At 59.0% G+C, this 16,606-nt stretch overlaps 1 protein-coding gene across 4 annotated transcripts in view; it reads right to left on the bottom strand.

Annotated features, from left to right (window-relative positions):
- Window positions 1–605: 605 nt before the first annotated feature.
- The window catches only part of LRCH4 (leucine rich repeats and calponin homology domain containing 4), a 35,193-nt gene continuing 19,192 nt past the window's right edge, over window positions 606–16,606 (bottom strand). Inside the window, exons 2-20 of one of the 4 annotated variants that reach the window (XM_075908446.2) lie at window positions 12,021–12,165; window positions 11,774–11,904; window positions 11,464–11,590; window positions 10,862–10,967; window positions 10,157–10,293; window positions 9,681–9,799; window positions 9,202–9,298; window positions 8,266–8,353; window positions 7,265–7,365; window positions 6,468–6,535; window positions 6,017–6,154; window positions 5,857–5,916; window positions 5,529–5,577; window positions 5,367–5,430; window positions 5,006–5,119; window positions 4,752–4,846; window positions 4,158–4,295; window positions 3,865–3,942; window positions 1,499–3,119 (exon numbers count right to left, since the gene is read on the bottom strand). In XM_075908446.2, the coding sequence (XP_075764561.2) occupies window positions 2,901–3,119; window positions 3,865–3,942; window positions 4,158–4,295; window positions 4,752–4,846; window positions 5,006–5,119; window positions 5,367–5,430; window positions 5,529–5,577; window positions 5,857–5,916; window positions 6,017–6,154; window positions 6,468–6,535; window positions 7,265–7,365; window positions 8,266–8,353; window positions 9,202–9,298; window positions 9,681–9,799; window positions 10,157–10,293; window positions 10,862–10,967; window positions 11,464–11,590; window positions 11,774–11,787 (1,812 nt within the window). In that variant the 5' untranslated portion in view covers window positions 11,788–11,904; window positions 12,021–12,165 and the 3' untranslated portion in view covers window positions 1,499–2,900. Of the gene's footprint in view, window positions 3,120–3,864; window positions 3,943–4,157; window positions 4,296–4,751; window positions 4,847–5,005; window positions 5,120–5,366; window positions 5,431–5,528; window positions 5,578–5,856; window positions 5,917–6,016; window positions 6,155–6,467; window positions 6,536–7,264; window positions 7,366–8,265; window positions 8,354–9,201; window positions 9,299–9,680; window positions 9,800–10,156; window positions 10,294–10,861; window positions 10,968–11,463; window positions 11,591–11,773; window positions 11,905–12,020; window positions 12,166–16,606 lie in introns of all 4 variants that reach the window. The other 3 variants (XM_075908444.2, XM_075908443.2, XM_075908445.2) reach the window with 3 other exon arrangements.

The raw sequence follows: 16,606 nt of genomic DNA on the forward strand, positions 1-16,606 counted from the left end.
TGGGACCCCCGGGTAGTGTCCTGGTGCCAGACCGCCCCCCGCGTGGGCCAGCCAGGGAGGGGCAGTTCCCAGCCAGAGCGGCGGGGAGCTGAGAACGGGCGCGCTCGTTCCATGCCCCGGCCGCCCTGCACCGTGGGGTGCGGCCTGGCAGACGTGGCCCGAGGCTCTGGCTCCGCGCCGCTGCTGTAGGGCTCGCTCGAGCCATGCTTTGGCCCCCACTCTTGTGGGGCAGCCCGCCGGCTGGGCTCTGGGTGAACTGGCGCCTTTGTTCGGGTCCCGGGGCAGCCCCGCGCGGGGAGCTGCACCCCTCGGCCCGTGTAAAGGCCCAGCTACTGCTGCCCAGCAGGGGGAGTCGCTCCCCGGGCGGGACAGGCACCGAGGCGCTGCGCTCCTCCGCCCCGCCCCCTTTGAGGAAGATCTGAAGCAGGAAAGCGGGGGCTGGGAGTCCCCGAACCAGCGTGGGAAGGGGCAGGAGCTGCGGGTTGGGGCCGGGAGCGAGGCTGGCTTGAGACTGTGCAAGGGAAACAGAGGCTGGCGCTTTAGCAGACCCAGCCCAGCCCAGCTCCGGGATAGGCAGGGCGGGACAGAGCAGCCCAGAGCCGAGGGAGGGTCATGCAGCTTTATTCCCCTAGAGGGCACCCCAGCGCTGAGGAGAGAACCCAGCCTCCCTGCTCTCACCTCCAGCCCCCCACTCTCCTCCCGAGAGCAAGGGAAAAACCCAGGCAGAGGTGGGGGGCACTCAGGAGCAGGTAGGTCCAGGCTGGTAGGGGAGGGGGAAGGACTTGGGGGCTGTAGCCCAGGCCTGGGAGAGGAGGTAGAGCCAGGTACCAGTCCCTCCCTTGATCCCTTTACCCCCAGGAAAATAGGGGGAGTAGGGGCAAGTTGGGGGTTCACTCTTCCCCCCTGGCTTCTTAACTTTCTCGTCCCTCCGGAGCCCCATGGGCAGTGGTTGCCCCTAGATACTGATGTGAAGCCATTTGCAACTGCAGAGATCCCCAGCCCCTTGTTATGAGAGGGGGGAGCCTGGCCCCCATTTCCTCCCTGTCCACAAATAACCCCCCTTCTTGTGATCAATCCCCTGCATTGCTGCCCAAGGGCGGGTTCACTGCCTTACACAGCTGGGCCAGCCAGTGGAAAGGCCCCACAATAGGGTTACTGGGGGTAGGGTTAGCAATAGGAGCTCAGAATCCCACTTCTGCCACCCACGAGTTTTCCAAACAGCAGCTGCCACTTCAGGGGGGACAGTATGGCCCTGAGGCATGTAGTGGGATGAGAGCACCTCTGTACAGTCAGTGCTGCTTGGGGCTGAGTCAGGCCTACCCATACAGCCCCTGGGGTGTTCTAATCCTAGGGGCCACTGCTCTTCAATTAGTGCCTGGGCCACCCCCTTAGGTCTTGCTGGAGGTGCTCTCAGGGGGCGTCGGCTTCTTCAGGGACTGGGCCACGTTCAGCAGGGCCTGGACAGTCCGGGCCAGTGGCCCCAGGCTCTCCTCATCCAGGACATGCTGGGGCTGGCACAGGGATTCCTGGCAGAAAAGAGGAGAAGTTAGAGGGGCAAAGGGGTGGGCATTGGGGGATAGGAAGAGGCAACGATTCAACTTCCACCACTGGAGGCAATAGTGCAATCCATCCCACACTCAGGGAGGCTTTAGAGCAGGCACGTGGCCAAGCCAGATGGGGCCCTCAGAGCCATTCCAGCAAGTCCTATGTGAGGCTGACCGATTCATGCACAGCTTTGTCAGGCAGTTGCCGTAAGCCCCTGCTCTGTCCACTGACCAAGAAAGGGAAACAGCCAGAGCCTGGGGAAAGTGGTTAAGTGAGCAGCACCACACTGGAGCCCTATTCCCAGGGCCAACAGCTGGTTCTAGGCCCAGAGCTGACCTAGGTTTTTTGCTTTACTCTGGGTCTTGTTTTGGGGGAGTATGAGGCAGTGCCTGACCCCCCAACAGGGCCCTGATCTTGGTAACTAGTTAACTGCCCCCTGCATTCCCATGTGAGCCGCCCGGCAGCACTAAAGCACGGCCAAGCCAAGGCAAGGCAAAACAAGACAAAAGCCACATGGCGGGTTGGAAAGCTCCATTTCTCAGCAAGTGCGACACACACGGCGTCCGGGAGGAGAAAGCCACAAGGGGAATTTACAAGAGGGAACTGCCGAGCAAGGACCGCGCACTATTTACAGCTTTGTACAGTGTGCCCAGGCTCGGCCTTCCAATATATATCAAATATAGAGCTGTATAATTTAATAGCGTTAAGGCAGGCGGCCCGGCCAAGGGGGGAACAGCCGGGAGGCAAAGGAGGAGAGGAAGACGGTGGGACCGAAGTCCCCATGGGCAGCTGGATTACCAGGGCTAGCCCCAGCAAGGCACGCAATTCCCCAGGTGAATGTGGCCAGATGGCACGTTTCCGGCGAGAGGCACTGACGAGCAGGAGCGAGGGCCTCGCTTGCATGGAGGGGGAGCAGGGCCCAGCTGGGGGGGGTGTCTCTCTAGGAGGCGGATTTGAAGATGGCAGGAGCTGCCAGGGGCTAGATGATGCAGTTCAGGAGCTCAGTTCAAAGGGGAACCCGCAGAGCCCCCACAACCAACTGTCAACCTGGCCCTGCAAAACTCCATAGGGAGATGGGGTGAAAGTGGGGTCCTGAGGGACGCTGGAGTTGCCTCCCAGGCCCCACTGGGAGTAAGGGGGGGACCCTGGTGGTCACAGGGAACTGTCAAGGGGAAGCATTGCTCCAGCCCCACCCCCGTGTGCATGGCCCTAGAGTATGACAGCAAGAACCAGCTCCCAGGCTGGGCAGTGGCTGGGAGAGCACTGATCCAGCAGGGCCCCCATAGGTCTCCCTAAGGCACATGGGAAGGGCAGGGCCCCTGCACCCCAGGGCTAGGCTCTGGGGGCCCCACTGGTCAGAACCCACACAGTTTGCAATAGGCCAGGAAAAGCAGCGACATCACGGAAACATAGAAGAGGGCGAAGCCGGCGAGGTGCCCAGGCAGGGCGGGCGTGGTGTGGGCAGCAGCAGGAGTGGCGCTCTCCTCGCCTCCGCAGAGCAGCAGGGCTCGCAGGGTGCCCCAGAGCCGGTGGGCGTCCCCCTGGAGCACGTCATAGGCAGAGCACAGGGCGACCTGGGCCCGGCGCAGGAGACAAAGACAGGAGAGACATTAAGGGAGGGACTGTGGGACTGGCCCCTGCCGCGCTGGGCTGGCAACTCTGCTTGTGCCCGAGCCAGTAGGATTTCCTGCCCAGGCTGAGGAGGAGAACAGGGGCCAGTGGGTAGAGCTGGTGGGGTGGGTGTTGGGAGTCAGGACTCACAGGATCTCTCCCTGGCTCTGGGAGGGGAGTGGGGGCTGGGAGCCAGGTTCTCTCCCTGGCTGCCACTGATGTTGAACAACTCTCCTTCTCTATGCCTCTGTTTCCCCTCCTCCTAAGGCTGTCCAGCGGGGGAGCTCTCTGGGAGCAGGGACCCTGGTCTTAGCAGAGGGAATTTGGGCATCTCCTGCTGCTGTGAGGCTGGGGCAGTGCCCGGTGCTGTGCAATGGGAGGGAGGTCTGGGCAGGACCCAGGCTCAGCCCCGCTGCTACTGCCATCCAAAGGGGCGACAGGAACCGGCAGCACCAGCCTGTTGCTGGCGTGGAGGAGTGGGTGCAATGCGGCATTCTAGGACCTGACCCCAGTGCAGGGAACAGAGTGCAGCACCAGCTGCTGAGAGGCCAGGTCCCCATCAGCTGAGAGGGCGGACCATTAGCCATGAGGGGGGAGCTTTTCACAGGAGGGGTCAGGACTTCACACTAGTGCACCAGCACGGGAGCACACTGCCCCAGCTGCACAGAGCAGGCAGGATATCTGAGATCCCCACAGTCCCCACATTACCTCCGGGACCCCCATGCGGCGACAGGCCTCCAGGAAGTTCTCCACGTTCTTCCGGCTTCTGGCCATGTTCAGCTTTGGCTGCGGAGAGCGGAGGAGAGTGAGTGGCAGGGTGGGCTGCCCAAGCTACTGTCTCGTCTGGCAGACGCTCAGGTTTCAAGAAGAGTCAGTCCAGCCCTCACAGTTGTAGAGACAGACCCAGAGCTGGGGAGAGAACCTAGGAGTCCTGGCTCCCAGGCTTTCACCCACCCAAGCCAGGCAGGGCCCCAGGCGTCTGGGGCAGGTTTCCCACTCACCACAGCGGGAGAAGGCACGTGAATGAAGGGCACCGAGCGCGGGCGCAGGTGATTGACCAGCTGGCACAGCACGGCTCCGTTGGCCAGAGCATCGCTGAGATCCTCTGCCAGAGTCATGCTCAGCCGCGACTCGATGGCCTGCATGGGGAAAAGATGATGTTCCATGTCCCGCCCCCAGGTACCTGCTTTGCACCCATGTGCGCACTGCCCACAGGGACCCACGCGTAAGGCACCTGTTTGGAGCAGGGGGCTTCACCTGCTTTTCCTCAGGACCCAGTTGAAAATTGTTGAGGCCCATCACCCAACATAATTCTCTCTTGACTAGAGTGTGGGCTCTGGGGGGGGGGGGGGAGAGGGGGAGAGAGAAGGGCACAGTCCCTGTTCCCTGCACGTGTCCTGCACCAGGTTCCTGATGGCTGACAGCTCCTCTGTGTTACCTGGCGGCTGGCAGCTGCTGCTGGCTGTGCAGAGGGGCCAGGGCCCGAGGGGAAAGGGGGGAGTGCATGAGGTTCCCCAGGGTCCCGCCACAGGTTAACCAGGTGGTTGAGCACTCAGAGATCAGTCATGGGAAAGCTGAGCTGGGGGGGCCAATACCTTGCGTAGCTGGGCCGTTAACTCTTTCTCATCCTGGTCGTGTGAGCCAGCCCGGAGCCGCAGGAGGTCTGGGGAGGCGTCGTGGGGGGTACAGGCTGTGGGGGGGACAGCGTTGCTCAGTGGGACACAGACAGCAGGCAGGCAGGGAATGGATCCACAGGCCACACTGGGATTCAAACCCCAGGCCTGCAGATCTAGCAGGTACAATACCTCAGCTCACCAGCAAGGGGGAGGGCACAGAGCTGCCCACCTACCGGAGCTGGGCTTCACAGCGCTGCGTGAGGAGGAGCGGAAGAGGAAACTGCTGGGCTTCTGGGCCAAACCTGCCTCCCGTCCTGGGGGGCTGGAGACCTGGGAGGGGAGCGACTCTAGGGGGAGGGGAAGAAAGGTGTCATCTCACCCCATGGCCTCCCTCCTCCCTCATAGCACAGTTGAGGCCTAGGGGCACTAGGTCCTTTCAAACAGGATCTGCTGCCCCTGGAGGCCCGTGTCCCCTGCAAGAGCTGAGGAGAGAACCCAGGAGTCCTGGACTCCCAGCCCTACCCACCTTCTCTGACCCACCAGGCCCCACTGCTGTCCCCCACTCTCCTCTGCCAGAGCCTGGCCGGCACTCACCCTGCTGCCGGGCTGTCTGCCCTGGGGATGTTGGGCTGTAGATACTGGACGGCTGCTCTGCAGCCTGAAACAGACAAGGGCAGGGGAGGCAGTCGGCTTGAGTCCCGTTGGGCACCATTTACCCCCCCAAGGCTCTTCCGATCCCAGTCCCTCCCCTCTCACCTGGGTCCTTGGCTTCCTCTGGGGGAGGCTGCTGATCTCCGATGGGCCACTGTGGGGACACAGAGCCAAGTGAGGGGCTGCTCGAGGCTGGGAAAGGGCCCCTGATCCTGGCCATGGGGGAAGGGGTCATGGGACACAGGAGTACAAGGGGGCAGAGTTGGAGTAGCCCCAAGGCTGTCCTAGTGTAGACCGGGGGAGACCTGAACCCCAGCACTGCCACCGGGTTTAAAATTGCCACTGGGCCTGAGCATGGGTCCAGGGGAGCCCACAACATGGGTCATGTGGAAAGGGAGTTTGGAGCAAAGCAATGGGGGGGGGGAAATCTCACTTGCTGGCCGCTGGGCCTTGTGCACTGCTGTAGCCACCTTTGGACGCCATCCTCAGCAGGCTGGAAGAGACGCAGAGGGGGGTCAGAAGGGCCCGAAGCAGAGAGGCCCCCAGGTGGCCTCAGCAGGGGGCTGAGTCTCATCCCCAGCCCTCCCACAAACCTGTCCCGCTTCTCCAGTGCCTGGCTTCGCAGGGCTTGCTGCTGCCGCTCCCGCTCCTGCCAGATCTGCAGCGTCTCAGGGCGCCTCCGCTCCTCACCGACGGGCTCTTCCCGAGGGGGGTTGGGCCCCACACATGTCCTGTGGTGTGGGGATTTGGGATGAGCAGGGTTAACCCAGGCCAACACACCAAGGGTTAATTCCCTCTCTGGGGGCTGGCTCAGGTGAGAGGGTAACAATCTACTGCAGCTGATAGCGCTGCTCCTGGCTCTCCGTGCTCAGCAGCCAGAGTTCAAAGCCTGCAGTGCCCCTCATTGGGGGAAATGGGGGACAGCCTGTTACACACAGACCTCTTGCCCAAGCTCTGAGATGCACCCATCTCTGGGGTGGGGTGGCCAGTTACACAGGGACCCCTCACCTGTCCCAGAGTAGGCCCTAACCAGCCGCTGCTCACCTGCTGTTTGGCACCTTCTCCCCACCACCAGCTCTTTGGGGAAGGCTCTTCTCTGCTTTCTGCCTCTCCTAGGGACACAAAGTTGGAGGAAAAAGGCTGGAGAGAGTGCCCAGGAGTCCTGGCTCTCAGCCCCCCATTCTAAGCCCACAGACTCCAAGCACAGATTCCTTTGCTGCTGTATGACAGCCCCTCCTCTGAGCCAGCTGCCACATCCCTGCCCCAGAGCCGTGCCCCCCATGCTGGCAGGAGCCACAGGCCTGGGCCTAAATTGACCCTCAAAACTACATCATCCAAGATGTGCCAGGGACTCCCAGGATGCAGCTGCCCATGGTGCACCTGGGTGGGTTGTGCTCACGAGAGCTCATGACACTACCTACATGGTTTGTTAGTCTGTAAGGAGCTGCAGGACCATTTGCTGTTTAAGTTTTGCATGGTAGACATAATCCCACCAGCAAGCCTGGCCCATAAGGAAGCATGGGATGCAGAAGTCGAGCAAACCACAGCTCCCAAGAGGCTGTACGCCAGCCACTCCCATACGAGAGACTTTGGTATTCGAATATTTGCCAGAAAACCTAAATTTCCTTGGTTGTGGAGGTGGGGCTGGGGCCACAACCCTGTTTAGGGCCCAGTGTGACACCCCTCCCACTGCAGGGCCAGTTCCTCTTCCTATTCCAGCAGGGGGTGTTGCCTCCAGGGCGCAGGGACAGCCAACAGGCCAAGTGTAGAGAAATGCATCCTGGGAGTTGCAGTCTCCTCAACTTGCATACTCAGGGTCCCTCAGTGCAGCCCCCCTGCACCTCAACCAGGGCTGCGCCCTGTGAGCTCCTTTCCGGCTTGGCTGCCTCCTCCTCCTCCAGGCTGCTGTCAATGAAGTCGATCTGCTCCAGGTCTGCGTTGGCTGCGGGGAGGAAAGGGTCAGTGGGCTGTAGGGTTGCCAGGTGTGCAGTGTTCGCCTGGACTGTCCATTATTTGGGTCCCCCGTCCGGTAAAAACACCAGAAAATACTGGACACGTGAAATGTCTGGTATTTCCTGTTTCCCTTAGAGGGAAGCCTGGTGGGTACAGTTTTCCCCCTGCTGTATCTGGCAGGGGTAGGGGAGTGAGGAGCGCAGGGTCATTTAAAGGTGCAGAGCCCCCCTCCCCCTCCTTTTTTTTGCTCAACAACTTTGGTCTCCCCCCTTTTTTTCCCTTTCAACAGAATTTTTTCGGGGTGGGTTTTGTGTGTGTGTGGGGGGGGGGGTTTGTTAAACCACCTGGCAACCCAAGCAGGCTGTCTCTGCTCCCAGGCACCAAGCAAAGCCCATGGGGGCTGCCTGACACATGTGCCCATGTGCACCTCTACCAGGCTAGGCCAGAGACATGGGGGAACTCCAGGCAAAGGACTGAGTTGAACTCTGGCTGGACAGCGATTTGTTTTGGCGGGGACCAGGGCCCACTCCCATTTTGCTGCAGGTCTTTCAGGGAGACTGGACCAGGCCTGCCCCTGCATGTACCCTTTGGGCAGACCACTTTGGCACCAGCCACCTACTGCCTGCAGCTAAGCCGGGGCATGAGATTGCAGCGCAGTCCTGCTACCACGTGCTTGTCTGCGACAAGACGAGCCCAGATGCAGCTGGGAAGGAGGAGAGATTCACCTGGGAACTGGGGTGCCCACCCTGACAGCTCATGGGTCAGTGGAGCTGTGACTGGCAGGAGAAGCCAATGGCTGAGTCCTCTTAGGCCAAGTCAGGCATCTCCGGCAGCTACTGCAGGATCACCAAGAGCTGGGAATCCACCTGGAGAGAATGGAACCACTCACCTGCCCTGTCCCGCTTCTCCTTCAGCTGGCGGGGATCCCGGATCAGCTCTGCCACGCGGAACGACAGGTCAGAGGACTCATCTGTGGACTGGGAGAACATAGGGGGGCTGAGTGATTCTTGGGCAGCACTCGGGATGGGCGGGGGGTTCAGATGCCAGGACTGCCTGTGAATCACCCGCACAATTGACCAACCCCCACCTGGTGCAGGTGACAGGGACTGCTGCGGGCATGTGACACAGAGGGACCCCTGCCCAGCACAGGTACCATCTGTGAAACTGACTGAATGCCCCCAGTCAGTGGCACTGATGTAGGTGAAACTGAGGCAGGGCAGCACCTAACAAACTTTGAGCCTCAAGTCTCCTGTCTGCCATCTAGCCTCCCTCTGGGCATGGCCTTGGAACCTAGAGCCAACCCAGCCCAGCTTTCCTGCGGCAGCTTTTCCTCCCCGGTGCTAGGACGGGAGGCTGCGGAGCCCGGGCTGAGGTGGGAGCTGTTGCTGTCCTATGTGCTCCTGGAATGGGACACATGTGGAGCCAGCAGCTCATCCCAGCATAAGGGGGAGCAGGGCTGGGCTGGGGGCCCTGCAGTCCATACTAGTGATGTAATAGTGTAGTCAATTAACCCATTATCCAAAGCTTATAGGTAATGCTATAGACTACACACATTTCCCCCCCACTCCTTGCCAGTACATTTTTATAGCAGTCCTGGCTTGCACTGGGTCCTGGACCTACCCCCACTGTGGCTCTGCATTTAGAGGGTATACAAAGCCAGGCAAGCAGGCAGCCCAGCTCAGTTCTGGCTTGTGCCGGGTCCAGGAGCTCAGACCCCTCCGCCCCAGACAGGGGTGCCCGGGGACCACAGAATAGTCGACTGACAAGAATTTATGAGGTTAATCAACTATTCAATTAACGGATAGTTAATATCCCTAGCCCGTACCTCATTCCCAGACCACCGCTTGCTGCCACTGTCGACGCTGTTGAAGCCGGAGTCCAGGCCGCCGTACTGCCGGCCGGGGTAGAACTCGTCTGAGAGGCTGAGAGGCAAAGAGGGGGTGGAGGAGGGGCACTTTGAGATACTCCGGTGAGAAGAGCTGGAGAAGGCACTTCAAGACAGCACAGAGCTCAGGGTTGACTGGGATCAGCCCGGTCTGGGGTGGGGGGGGGGGAGTGTGTGTGTGTGGGAGGGGTAACAGGACCTGGCGCTTGCTCCCCAAGCTCTCAAGAAAGAGGCAGATCCAAGCCTTCTGGCCCCCTTCCCCTCCCAGAGCAGAGAGAGAACCCAGGAGTCCTGGCTCCCTGCTGCCGTGCAGGGGTGGGGGAGCTCGACGGGTTCACATCCGCGGGAGGGGCAGGAGGAGGCAACAGGATGAGGACTGGAATCTGCAGGGTCCAGGTATGTGGGTGTAGCTCCCTTACCAAGTGCTGAAGCTGGTGGGCCGGTTGGCCCGGGCCAAGTCGGCCAGGTCTGGCCCCGCTTTGCTGCAGGCTTCCAGGTTGAGGTATTTGAAGATGTGGATTTTGCCTTTCAGGCAGATCTAGGGGAGAGACCGGCACTAGGCTCGGGGTGGGGTGGGGGAGTTGTTCGAAGAGCCCCCTCCAGGACAGATTCGCAAGCAAGAAGGCCAGATCCCACCCCTTCCTCCCTGGCTCTGGGCTGCATTCGGACAGAAGGAGTCCAGGCCCATGTTAGTTTCCCCCAAGGATGGGTCTGGCTACACCGCCCAGCCACTGGGCCCTGCCCCACTTGTCTGCACTAGATGGCAGAGCTCCCTCTTGCTGTTTCCTGGCAGACATAGGCCCTGCCCCTGGGCTGGGTGCAAGCCCGCCCCACCCACCCTTCCTCAGGTCCATTTCGCTCCCTCCACTGGCCCCCCCAGCCCTTCCTGGCTCACCTGCGCGGGGGGCGACTGGAGGGGGTTGTTGTCTAGTAGGATGGTCTGGAGGTGTCGGAGGTGCCGGTAGCAGACAGGGATGCGGGCGACCCGGTTGCAGGAGAAGTCCAGGCGAACCAGGGGTAGCTCCGACAGTTCTGGAGAAGCAGAGAAGCCCAGTGACGGAGCCCTCATGGGACACGCTTGGCTAGTAGGTCTCCTGGTTCACAACCAAAGCCTCCCTCGGCTCCCAGGCTCCTCAGCACCTGCTCTCCTTGTGCCAGGGCAAGCCAGGCCCAGAGAGGAGAGCTGGTGATGTCCCACTGCCACACACCAGGTCAGCCAGCCACCTCCAGGTGCTTTACCGTCGCCCACCCCAAGATAGCCATCTCTGGGGGGTGCAGCAGCAGCAGCTGGGTAGTACAGGAAATGGCATAGCACAGCAGAGGGGGAGCTCCGTGGAATCCCAGTCCAGCTCGGTGCTCCCTGGTGTGGGGCCATATGGGATGCAGGCTAGAATCAGAACCCTATAGAGTCCAGGACCGGGAACCAAATGCCAGGGCGACCAAAGAGGAAGGCCTAGGAAGGTATATGCACTCAGGCCAGAGGCCCAGCCCTCGCGGGACTGGCGGCTTACAGGCTCGCCCCACACTCCATTGGCTGGAAAGGTTTTTTTAGCCCCTTGTGCCTGGAGGCAGCGGCAGGCGCACCGAGAGGGACACTGACCTTCGGGGAGAGTGGTGAGCTGGTTTCTCCGGACATTGAGATCTCGCAGGGATTCCAGCTGGCCCGTGCTGGCTGGGAGGGACTGGAGTTCATTGCAGCTCACATCCTGGGGGGAGGGGATTCGTTCAGCAGGGCCCGGCTGGGGTAGGGTGGGAAAGCTGCCCCCGAAGTCCCCATAGGAGGGGATTCGTACTGTGTTTTCAGTATCCCGGAAGGAGCAGAGGGTTTAAGCCAGATGAGAGCACCCCCTGGTAATGGTCTGGGGCCTGCCATGCCTGTAAGGAGAAAGTGCCCCTGCTGAACCCCTGCCCTACTCCCTGCCCCACAGAGCCTCCTGCTGAGCCCCTGCCCCACAGTATCCCTTAATGCTGCCCCACAGTATCCCTTAATGCTGCCCTGTGGCCTGAGCAGCACTTCCTGCTGAGCTCATCCCACTCCTAATGTATTCTGGGTGTTCTCCCTACCCCAAACAGAGCTGGCTTGACAGGAGGGAGCTGTCTGGAGCTTCATGTCCAGCTATAAAAGCCCAGAGGGTTCTCCAGTTAGCAGGCCAGACCCCAGGCCCCATAGCCCAGCACTGAGCGCCAGCAGGCCCGACTCACCAGCTGGCGCAGGGAGCTCAGCGCGCCCATCTCGTCAGGCAGCGAGGCCAGCTTGTTGTTGCTGGCGATCAGGACTTTGAGGGGCAGCTGGCAGAGACAGGGCGGGAGGGAGGTAAGCTGGTTCCGGCTGGGGAAGAAGGAGCAGTTAGATCTGGGCCAAACACACCTGTAATAGCAGCCCCTCCAGGCACTAAGAGTCATGGAGAGGCCCAGCCCCCTGGGAGACAGGCCTGCATGGGTAGCACAGCCAAGCAGCTGTCGTCACACTGCAGTGTGGCCCCACAAGGGGGCGCACAGGCAACATACAGACCCCGGCACCTGCATCCCTCTGGTAAGGGCCAAGTATGTCCTGTAGGGCCAGGTTCCACCTCCTCAGCAGGGCCAGGCTGGGGCGGGGGAAGAGAGAATCTCTCCTGCCCCAGGCCGGGGCCCTGCAGGGGCCTGTGGGGACAGAAACAGGAGCCCACAGGGTGGAATATTCCTGCTGTGCAGGAGCTCTGGCTGACTGAGCCCAGCAGGGGCTCCAGCTCCCTCCCGTGCCCCAGCCTGGCCACTACCTGAGGTTCAAGTAGGTGAGGGCCTGCAGGTTGGCGATGGCTGGCGGGATGCTGCGCAGGCAGTTGTGGTACAAACTCAGCCCCTCCAGGGAGACCAGGTGGCAGGCGTCCTCAGGCACTTCAGCAAATCTGTTCCGGGAGAGATCTGGGGGCGGGACAAGAGGAGAGGCGTTAGACTCAGATCCCCAGGGCCCGCTCTGGGGTCTGTTGTCCCCTCTCCCACACACAAGGGCAGGTTCCCCTCAGCATGCCCCCTGCTGGCTGCAGCAGATGGGCAGGCAATTCAGCCCGGAAGGTCCTCGTTAGCCAGGGAAGAGCCAGAGAACGCAGCTGGCTGGGAGAAGCTGCAGAACGGATGGGGTGGCCCTTCTGAACCGCAGCAACTGGCTGGCGTTCCCAACCACCTGTGGCTCCCAGGGAGAAAGGGCTAACAGACCGCAGCAAGGGGACGGCCGCACATTTGCTGTGAGGGCTGGGCCAGAAAATGGCCCTTTCCCTGTTTGAGAAGGGAAACTAAAGACGGGTCAGCCAAGCTGGGAAGAAACATCCTGCCTTCCAGCCCCTGCTCGCTCTAATCACCCGACGCCCCTGCCCTCCCAGATGGCCCAGGCGTAAGGATGTGCACCACCGGCAGGCAGGATGGCCATGCACGAGGTAACTCCTGCGTTTGCTGTACATCAAGCTAACATAGGTGTCTGCATCCCTCTGCCTCAGATCAGGGGCTCGTGGGCCAGCCCTCAGCGATGAGAATGGCACAGACACCCCCTCCCTGGCATGCTAAAAGGAGCTGGAAAAAAAAAGATCACTCAGGATCCGAAAGCCTGAGCCAACGCTGCAGGAGATGCCACGGGGTGAGCGACTGGCAGCACTGTCCCGACTCCCGAGCAAACAGAAGATTGCACAATGGGTCCATTCCTGCGCAGGTCTGCGGTTAAAGCCAGAGGAGGCCCAGGGAGAGAGGCAGCACTGGGTGATGTACCACTGGACCCTCCCCAGCGCAGAGGCAGCTCCTCTGTCCAACCCGACCCGCATCCTTTGCCCGATGCAGGGCGAAGGTCCAGCCTGTGAGAGGCCCTACTCTGATCAATGGGCTCTAACCCCAGGAGGAGCGAGGACTGACACGCTGCCATGTTCACCCTCCTCTCTCCCTGCCCCATCAGGAACCCAGGCACCTGGGAGCAAAGCGGCCATGGCCCAGGTGGGCAGGACCCCAGGAGTCAGGGCTGGTGCCCTGCAGCAGAACAGGAATCCCGTGGGTCCCGCAGCAACATCCCAGGATCTCTTACTTTGAATTGATCACTTAAGAGAGGAACTGATGGGATTTGATGTGTCTTGTAACCGGAGTTAAAGGGTCTTTAACATGGGTTAAGCAAGATTCATTCAGTCTTTTAGTAGGGACATAAAATTCTATTTAATTGGCTAAATGCAAGCAAACGCCATGTTTAACTGGGTCCAGGGGGCTGGAGCGCCTCCCCCACCCATTGGGGTCAGGCCTGAGCAGCCCCTGCTGCAGGCAAGGGCTGCTGCCACTGCAGTTGCTCCCAGGCCCCCGCACAGCTGGACCACAGGCAGAGGCTGCTCCCAGAATCGGTTAAACTGTTAAACTATTTAACTGGGTACCCAGTAACATCCCTCTTTTAGTAGGGAAAATTGCATCTATGTTCACTACTCTGGGGTTGGTTTTTGGTTTAGCTGTGCAGGGGAATGGCTCTTGCAGGGTTGAGGGGATCGAAGATTTTGCAGGACAGAATTGCAGGGAACAGTGAGGAAGTGGGTGGATCGGCAGCCCAGCAGGGCGGGAAGGCAGGGTGATGGGTAGGATCGGCAGCCCGGGAAGCACGACTGGCAGCCCAGCAGGGTGTAAAGGCAGGATTGGCAGCCTGGGAGGGCAGCCCAGTAGGAGTGCAATCAGTGGCCTAGCAGGGCAGAAAGGCAGGGCAGGGGCAGGATTGGTGGCCCAGCAGAGCAGCCCGGCAGGGCTAGGAGCATAATTGGCGGCCTGGTGGGGTGGGAAGGCAGGGCGGGGGATGGGATCAGCAGCCTGGCAGGGCAGAAAGGCAGGACTGGGCGTGCGAACAACAGCTGTCCTGCACGGGCGCTCCCTGGCAGGCCAGCGAAGAGCTGTCTGATGCTCCCCAATGGCTAGGAAATGATGCTAGCCAAATGCGACCTGAAAAGGGGGATGAATCGTGGGCACAGGTAGCTGAGCATCTCAGCGGAGACTCGTCCCTGGCTGCAGTTAACTCGAAGGCTTCCCTGGCTCGGTACTGACCAGGGGACAGTATGGCCTGTGATGCAGGGGCTCAGATGGGAGGCTCAATGCAAGGCCCTGACCGGCACTGCTAGGCCCCTGAATCCCTTCGGAAGCCCAGCCTGGAAATGCCATATCTGTCCCTTAGAGAGATGTGTGGATTGATGACTCTCCCCTGCCTCCCTTTCAGGGCTCAGAGCTCCTCAGGGCCAGACAGGCTCCTCTTGTGTGTCTATGCAGTGCCTAGCACAAGGGGGGAAATCTCGGCCGGGGGGTCTATGCAGCACAAGAGGGATGTGGATCTTGGCCAGGGCTCTTGAGCTCTCCCCTAACCAGAGGGCTGAGGAGGATGAAATGCCTGAGAGCTGAGCTGCGCGGCGAGTGGCAGGCTCCAAGGTGGCCGGGATGTGAGCTGCTGGAGAGGGGCCAGCCCTGCATTCACAATTTAGAGAAGGGCTGACTCGGGCGACTTTCCCTGCCAGCCAGGGAAGCGCTTTGCTGACCACACAAGCCAGGCCAAGCCGCTGAGAGGGTGCCTCTCTTGGCACAAGCCATAGGAGCCGGCACGAGGCCCAACAGCCTCCAAGGAGAAAAGCCAGCATGACATTGATGAGAATCAGTCCCGGCCCTGGCTCCATCTGGGGCTGAAATTAACAATCAGGGGCAGAAAGGAGCCACAAAAAAATTAGCCTTGGGCTGGAAAAGAGGCTTCAGCTGCGTGACAGATTCATCTAAAAGAAGATTGAGCAGGGACATGACTGTGGCCAAGGGGAGAAAGCACTGGGTGCTAAAAGACTCCATAATCCAGCGGGGAAAGGCAGAAGGTATCTGAGCCGTAAGCGATCATCTTTGAAAAAATCATGGAAGTCGGGAGAGATTCCAGAAGACTGGAAAAGGGCAAAGCTAGTGCCCACCTATAAAAAGGGAAATAAGAACAACCCAGGAAGCTACAGACCAGTCAGTTTAACTTCTGTGCCAGGGAAGATAATGGAGCAAGTAATTAAAGAATCCGTCTGCAAATATCTGGAAGATAGTAAGTTGATCGGTAACAGCCAGCATGGATTTGGAAAGAACAAATCATGTCAAACCAATCTGATAGCTTTCTTTGATAGGATAACAAGCCTTGTGGATAAGGGGAAAGTGGTGGACGTGGAGTACATAGACTTTAGTAAAATAACCATATGAAGAAACTCGCACAGATACAGACAGACATCATCTTTCTATCCAAGTGCAAGAAAATGGACATCGTACCCAAAGGACTGAAAGTGAACAATCCACTAAGATCAACATACTTCACTGACTACAGTGAAAGACTCTGCCATCTTGTTAGTCTTTAAAGTGCTACATTGTCCTGCATTTTGCTTCAGACTTTAGTAAGGCATCTGACACTGTTTCAAATGACCTTCTTATCAATAAACTAGGGAAATACAACCTAGTTGGGGCTACTAGAAGGTGGGTGCATAGCTGGCTGGATAACCATTCTTAGAGAGTAGTTATTAATGGTCCACAGTCATGCTGGAAGGGCATAACAAGTAGGGTTCTGCAGGAGTCTGTTTTGGGACTGGTTCTGTTCAATATCTTCATCAACAATTTAGATATTGGCATAGAGAGGATGCTTATTAAGTCTGCAGAGGATACCAAGCAGGGAGGGATTGCAAGTGCATTAAGGATAGGGTCAAAATAAAAAATGATCTGGACAAACTGGAGAAATGGTCTGAGGTAAGTAGGATGAAGTTTAAGGAGGACAAATGCAAAATATTCTATTTAGGAAAGAACAATCAGTTTCACGCATACAGAATGGGAAGCGATTGCCTTGGAAGGAGTACCCCAGAAAGGGATTTAGAGGTCATAGTGGACCACAAGCAGTGTGACACGGTTGCATCCCAGAATCGTGTTTACTTTTTTTCCATTAATAGGAGTGTTGTGAGCAAGACACGAGACATTATTCTTCTGCTCTACTCTGTGCTGATTAGGCCTCAATTGAAGTATTGTGTCCAATTCTGGGTACCAAATTTCAAGAAAGACAAGGAGAAATTGGAGAGGGTCCAGAGAGGAGCAACAAAAATCATTCAAGGTCTAGAGAACATGACCTATGAAGGAAGACTGAAAGAACTGGGCTTTAGAAAAGAGAAGACTGAGAGGGGACCTGATAGTGGTTTTCAAGTACCTAAAAGGGTGTAACAAGGAGGAGGGAGAAAAATTGTTCTCCTGGACCTCTGTTGATAGGACAAGAAGCAATGGGCTTTAACTGTAGCAAGGGAAGTTTAGGTTCAACATTAGGAAAAACTTCTGTCGGGGTGGTTAAACGCTGGAATAAATTGTCTAGGGAGGTTAT

This window comes from Pelodiscus sinensis, chromosome 22, assembly GCF_052426305.1.
Source record: "Pelodiscus sinensis isolate ZL-2025 chromosome 22, ASM5242630v1, whole genome shotgun sequence".
NCBI classification, from domain to species: Eukaryota; Metazoa; Chordata; order Testudines; family Trionychidae; genus Pelodiscus; species Pelodiscus sinensis.